The sequence below is a fragment of the Ailuropoda melanoleuca genome, chromosome 4 (assembly GCF_002007445.2).
Source record: "Ailuropoda melanoleuca isolate Jingjing chromosome 4, ASM200744v2, whole genome shotgun sequence".
NCBI classification, from domain to species: Eukaryota; Metazoa; Chordata; class Mammalia; order Carnivora; family Ursidae; genus Ailuropoda; species Ailuropoda melanoleuca.
In genome coordinates, this window is record NC_048221.1 from 4,651,614 (window position 1) to 4,658,181 (window position 6,568).

Consider the following 6,568-nt stretch of genomic DNA (forward strand, 5'->3'; position numbering starts at 1 on the left):
CGCCCCCCGGGCGCCTGCAGCCCGCTGCCCTGGGCCCTGAGCGCCGCGTTGCTGCTGCTCACCGGCGTCTGCGCCTTCTGCGCGCTCCGCGCCTGGGAGGCACCCCGGGCCCCCGCCGCGCCCGGTCCCCGGCTCCCCGGGCTCCCCGAGGACCTGCCCGACGCCGGCGCCCGCCTTCCCGACTCTCCGCAGGTGAGATGCGCCCGGAACCCCTTCTCCCACCCGGGCCCCCGAGAGTACCCCTTCTTTATCCATGACTTCGGGGGGCACCCCCGTGAGGCTCCATCTGCGCTCCGGGCCCCAGAGGGTAACCCTTTCTCCATAGCGGACCCCGACGTCTCTTCTTTATCTCCAATCGTAAAGGGGACTCACGTTCTTTCCTGACTTCCGGAGAACCTCGCTTTTCTCCCGGGTCCCCCCCTTTCCTTCCCAAGGGCCCTTGGAGGGAGTCGCTCCTCTTTTCTTTGCTGAATCTCGAGGTTCTGTCCTTGCAGACTCCAGGGGTTGGGGCAGGTTGAACCACCAGCTCTGGGGGCGCGCGGGCGCTGGTGTATTCATCCGCAGCACGTGCGAGGTCTAAGGACCGCACAGACCCCCGGAACCCTCGCTTTCCAGGGGGCGGCGCAGCGGGAGGGGGAGCCTCCACCCACTTTCCGCCTTTCCTCTCTCCGCAGGGCGTGTTTGCGCAGCTGGTGGCCCGAGATGGTAAGTGTCCCGCGGTCATTACGCTTGGGCGCACCGGGCAGGGGTGGCAACAAGGCGGAGGAACCCCGGGACAGGGAGGCCTCCTCTTCCTCCATCTGACCCTCTTCCCCTTCTCTCTAAAAGCTGTCCCCTCACCTCTTTGAACCTCCACTGTCTCCCTGACCTTCCCATGACCCTCTCATGGTGCCGGATTTTCCTCCTCTGACCCCAGATGTACCTACATCAGGCTCCCTCCGCCCCCTCCCCGCCCCCAGACCTGGGGCTTGATCCCACAGATCCTACCTGCTCTTGTCTCTCTTGCTGGGCTCTGGGAGGTCCCGGCCCTCACTCCTCACCCACGTCCCCCCCACCTTCCCTCCTTCTAGAGATCTCCTCCGAACTCCTTTCCCCTTCCAGACTCTTCCTCCCTATCCTCTCCTCCCCTTCCCCTCATCCTGCCCCTTCCTCACTCCTCCCCATCCTTTCCCCCTCCCTTCTTCTTCCTCTCCTTCCCCGCTCTCCTCCCCACCTCTTCCCTTCTGTCTTCTCCCCCTTCCTGACACTCTCCCTTCCATCCCCTCAGTCTCTGCTGAGTCCCCTCCAGGCTGTGCCACCTCCCCCATTCCCCTCACCTCCCTCCCAACCCCCTTCCTTCCCTCCCCACCATGCTCTCCCCAGTCAGATTGCCACCTTTGGCATTGTATCCCCTCCTCGAGCTTCCTTCTGCTTTCCCCACCCTGCACCCTCACTCTCCCTCCTCAAGACTGTCCTCCCCTCCCTCGGAGTCCTGTCCTCCCCACCCTCCCCTCCCTCGGAGTCCTGTTCTCCCTTCCTCCCTTCCCTCACCAACCTTACCTCCCCCTGGAAACCTCTTCCTTCTGAGACCTCTGTCCCTCTCCAGCTCAGAGCCCCAGCACCCCAGCACCCCTCCCCAGGGCTGCCCCCCTGCTCCACAGCCACACTCAAGGAACCTCCCCCTCTTTTTCCTCCCTCAGTGCAGCTGACTGAAGGGCCCCTGCGCTGGTACAGTGACCCCGGCCTGGCGGGCGTGTTCCTGGGGCCGGGCCTGAGTTACGACCAGCACAGTCGGGAGCTGACGGTGGCGGAACCCGGGGTCTACTATGTTTTCTTGCACCTGAAGCTGCAGCGGGTGGTGCCCAGCAAAGGCTCCGGCTCCATCTCCGCGGCCCTGCACCTGCAGCCGCTTGACGTCGGGGCGGAAGCGCTGGCTCTGACCTTGGACCTGCCTCCTCCATCTTCAGAGGCCCGGGACTCGGCAGCTGGTTTCCGGGGCAGCCTACTGCACCTGCGGGCCGGCCAGCGCCTGGGTGTTCACCTGCGGGCTGAGGCTGGGGTGCACCTCACCTGGCAGCTCGCGCAGGGGGCCACGATCTTGGGCCTCTTCAGAGTGGCCACCAAAGTCCCCGCTGGACTCCCCTCGTCGTGGCCCATTGGGTCCCCGTCCCTGGACCGAGACTGAATGCTGCCTTCTTTCTGGGGGCTCTTGGTGACGGAAGCCCCGGCGACTCTACCTCACCCGGCTTGGCAGGGGTCCCCGCTGCTGACCCCCTCCTCGAGGACTCTCCAAGTCACTCCCATTCCTGCCCTAAGTCGGACTTCTGGTATTTATTCTGAGCCGGAGCTCAACAGTGTACTTTATATTAATCCATTCCATTTATATTTATTGAACACCTGCTGTATGCAAGGCCCTGCGCAGGGCTGGCGAAACGTCAGCAAACAAAACAGATAAAAAGAAAATCTTTATTTATGTTAATATATGAGAAACAAAGACTCATCCCCAGCCGTGCGCTGGCATTCAAGGGGGCTCGTCTTCGGGGGTCCCTGTGACTATGTTGTGCGAGCTTCATTCACGCAAGCGGTTCCGAGCATCTCCTGTGTGGCAGGCGCTGTTCTAGGTGTTGGGGACACAGCCTGGGAACAAGACAGACAGACAGCCCAGCTTTGGCCAGGCTGGCCGTCAGGCATACCTGCTTGGCACTAGGACTGTGACTGTGTGTGACCCTGTGTGACGGGGCCGTGTGGGAGAATGTGCGATGGTGCGTGGCGCTGGCTCATCTAATACTTACAAACCGACTGACCACGAAGTATTGAACCCCGACTGTATGCCAGACAGCGTGAGGTTATCTTATTTGAGAAATAACGACCCTATGCTTTCGGGACTTGGTCCCCGTGTTGTCATTCTCTCTGCCGGTGATGTGACCCACTTGAATCTGCACGGAGGAAGTACTGTGTAAAAGCCATCGTGCAGGACCTCGCTTGTTCGGTGACCTCAGGCTGGTAACTTAAAATTGGCCATGGGCGTCTGCAAATGCTTCGGCTTGGCTTCATGTACTGTGTGCGGATTACCTATTTAAGACAGTGATGGAGAAAGTGTGGATTAAACATGCAGATTAAACTCGAAAGTGTGTCCTGTCTTGAGCTGTGACGTTGTGAATAGCACATGAGAAATTGAGGAAGTGTTTGTCTTGTGCTTTCAGACAATCTGATTTAGCAAAGAAGTTGCTAAGATGACTGACAAGCAAGTGAAGTGGGGACATCTTTGTTGCTCCAGTTCATTTTAGTCTTTAAAGGAACATACCAACCTTGTCACTTGGAGCCATACGAGGCTATGCGTACAAGCCTGGGAAAAATCAAAGACCGCATTCTGTAAGCATTGACTATGCAATTTGCAATGGAAAGTGTTTTACAGGGGCACCTGGGTGGCTCAGGTGGTTAAACTTCTCTCTCTTTTTTTTTTTTAAGATTTTATTTATTTATTTGACAGAGAGAGAGACACAGCCAGCCAGAGAGGGAACACAAGCAGGGGGAGTGGGAGAGGAAGAAGCAGGCTCCCAGCGGAGCAGAGAGCCCTATGCGGTGCTCGATCCCAGGACCCTGGGATCAGGCCCTGAGCCGAAGGCAGACGCTTAACGACTGAGCCACCCAGGCGCCCCAACATCTGGCTCTTGATTTCAGCTCAGGTCACGATCTCAGGAGTGTGGGATCTGTGTGGGCTGCGCACTCAGTGGGGAGTCGGCTTGGGATTCTCTCTCCCTCTGCTCCTCCCCCAGGTCATGCGCACGTGCTCATGTGCTCTCTCTCTCAAATAACTAAATAATAATTTTTTTTTTAAAAAAGAGTATTTTATTTATTTATTTTAGATTTTATTTATTTATTTGACAGAGAGAGAAAGAGACAGCCAGCAAGAGAGGGAACACAGGCAGGGGGAGTGGGAGAGGAAGAAGCAGGCTCCCAGTGGAGAAGCCGATGTGGGGCTCGATCCCAGGACTCTGGGATCACGCCCTGAGCCGAAGGCAAACGCTTAACGACTGAGCCACCCAGGTGCCCCCAAAAAAGAGTATTTTAATACATTTTTTGTAGATATATGCTGCACATTTTTGCCAACCAAATTTGTAATAAACGCACATCCTCATTTTTGCCTCTCTGGAGAGCCGGTTGTTAGACATTTGCTAATACACCACCGTCTCTAGCCCAGCCAGTCCCCCCAGCGCCATAATTTCCCCACCATGCGGATCTGACTGCTGGTCCCTATAAACCAGCTGGATCTTGGCTTCTTACACAGGACAAAAGGAGCTAGGGCGGGCAGAGAAGTCTCCACAGAGCAGGGGATGTAGATGGGTCTTAGGAGGAGGGATGGGAATGAGGGAGGCAGAGGGGGGAGAGTGGCCCACAATGGCCAGACACAAGGGTGTGGGATGGGCAGTGAAGATGCGGAGGATGTGGAAGAGAATGTTGTTTGCCTGACCCATCTCTACCCTTTCTCAAAGAATCCCTCCTGAGTGGGCAGGACTGGCATTGAGCTGACGCACCTGTGAGCGTCACCCTGATTGGGAATTAAATCATTGACCTAGTTCTAGGGGTGCCTGACTGGCCCAGTTAGAAGAGCGTGCGGCCCCTGATCTTGGGGTTGTAAGTTCAAGCCCCACGTTGGGTGTCGAGATTACTAAAAAAAAANGGTGTCCCATGAAAAGGAAGTATGTGCAAAACGGCAAATCTTCAGGAGCTGTAAGATGGAAGAAAAAGGCCTACGAGTGCAGCTTGATGAGACATGGTTTATTAAGGGGACTTACAGACAGAAGCCTGTTTTGAGTGGCTGCAAGAGGAGCAGATCCCTGAAACCCCCTCCCCCCGTCAGACCTGCTAGAGGCTGGAAGTCCATATGGGGGTGGGGGGGCACTCAGAAGGAGACTGAGAATAAGTGTGTCACAGTCATGTCTCCAGAGCAGATCAAGGACCCAAGATACTCAAGGATGTGGTTAAGTAAAAGGGAAAGGATGTGTGTGGGGGGGGGGCGCTGTGCTTAAGAAGGCTTCACGTCAGAGATGTCTTCGTGGCCATTTGTCCAAGATGGCTTCAGGCTGGTTCACATATTGGCAAATGACTGTTACTCCCCGCCCCCATTGCTAGATGCTTGCTCTGGACTTCTAGGATGGCCCTTGCCATCCAAAATCTTCCACTTGGTTCACCTCCAGGGTTGGCGGGGGAAGGGTGCTCCCCAGAACACTCGGTCCAGGGGCCAGGGATAGGCTAATCTAGTTCTTGCCTATTTGAATAGCACCAGGTGATGCCAGTCCTCCAACGCAGCTGATTGGGCCAGGGCAGACACATGACTCAAGCTGGGCCAATCAGATCTTCTCCATAGGAACAGGGGCAGTCCTGGCCCTACCAACCGTCCTGGTCAGGATTTGGAAGCTGTATGTGAGAGAAGCATGGAGGGAAGCGTGTGCAGAGAGAGAGGGGGGCGGGGGAGGAGGAAGATGTGTGGGGATTCACAGATGAGACCATAAAGCCCTAGAGAGAGGAGCTACTAGTCTCTTCCTGGTGACGTGGAATGCCCTAGTGCATTAGTTTCCTAGGGTTGCTCTAATAAAACACGGTACGGGCACCTGGGTGGCTCAGTGGGTTGGGCCACTGACTCGACCACAGCCCAAGGGTTGATATCAGGGTCGTGAGTTCGAGCGCCACCTTGGGCTCCAAGCTGGGCGTGGAGCTTTCTTAAAACAAACCAAAAACGAAGTTCCATAAACTGGGTGGCTTAGAGCACCAGATAATTTCCCACCAGTCCTGGAGGCCAGAAGTCCAAAATCAAGGTGTTGGCAGGGCCATGCTCTCTCCAAAGGCTCTAGGGAAGAATCCTTCCCTGCCTCTTCCAGCTTCTGGTGGATGGCGTTCCTTTCCTGGCTTCTGCATTACCGCCATCTCTGCCTCCCTTGTGACATGTCTGTCTTCCTTCTGTGTGTCTCATCTGTTTCTCTTCTACTCTTCCTGTAAGGACATTGCACCTATCGGATATATGGCTCACACTGCTCCAGTATCACCTCATCTTAAGTTAACTAGTTATATCTGCAAGGACCCTATTTCCAAATAAGGTCACATGCTGGGGTTCCAGGAAGGGCATGAAAAACATTTTTTGGGGGGGTGGGACACTATTCAACCCACTACATTTAGTATCTGTCCTTGGGGGCCATGAGAAACTTGAGTGTCCTTCCATGAATTTCCTTCTGGGGTGGGTTCTGTTCCATGCTGTCCAAGGATGCAGGCTCTCAAGGCTGTTGGTGCGTTTCTTGGTAGTTTTGGTATCTGAGAGTCTGTCCCACTTCCTGGGTTATATGGTTTTGGGAGTGTCCCACAACAAGGATACTTGGGCCCCATAATGTCGTAGGATGTTACCAAGACCCAAGATATACAGATGGAATTCTACAACAGTGACAGAACTATAGCTGATGTTTATTGATGCTTACTGGTCCTAGGCACTAATTGCTTTACAAAGACTCCAACAGGAAGGTACTATTTTATTTTCATTTGCATTTTACAGGCAAAGAAACTGAGGCCCAGGGAGGTTAGCCCAAGGTCACACAGCCAA

General features: G+C 55.3%; 1 protein-coding gene across 1 annotated transcript; it reads left to right on the forward strand.

Annotated features, from left to right (window-relative positions):
- Positions 1-3: 3 nt before the first annotated feature.
- TNFSF9 (TNF superfamily member 9) lies at positions 4-3,107 on the forward strand (the record flags this gene model as incomplete). The annotated part of the gene is made up of 3 exons (XM_019808514.2): positions 4-192; positions 675-705; positions 1,680-3,107. Coding segments are annotated over 3 exons (705 nt in total), but the record flags the coding sequence as incomplete, so codon positions are not given.
- Positions 3,108-6,568: the final 3,461 nt, after the last annotated feature.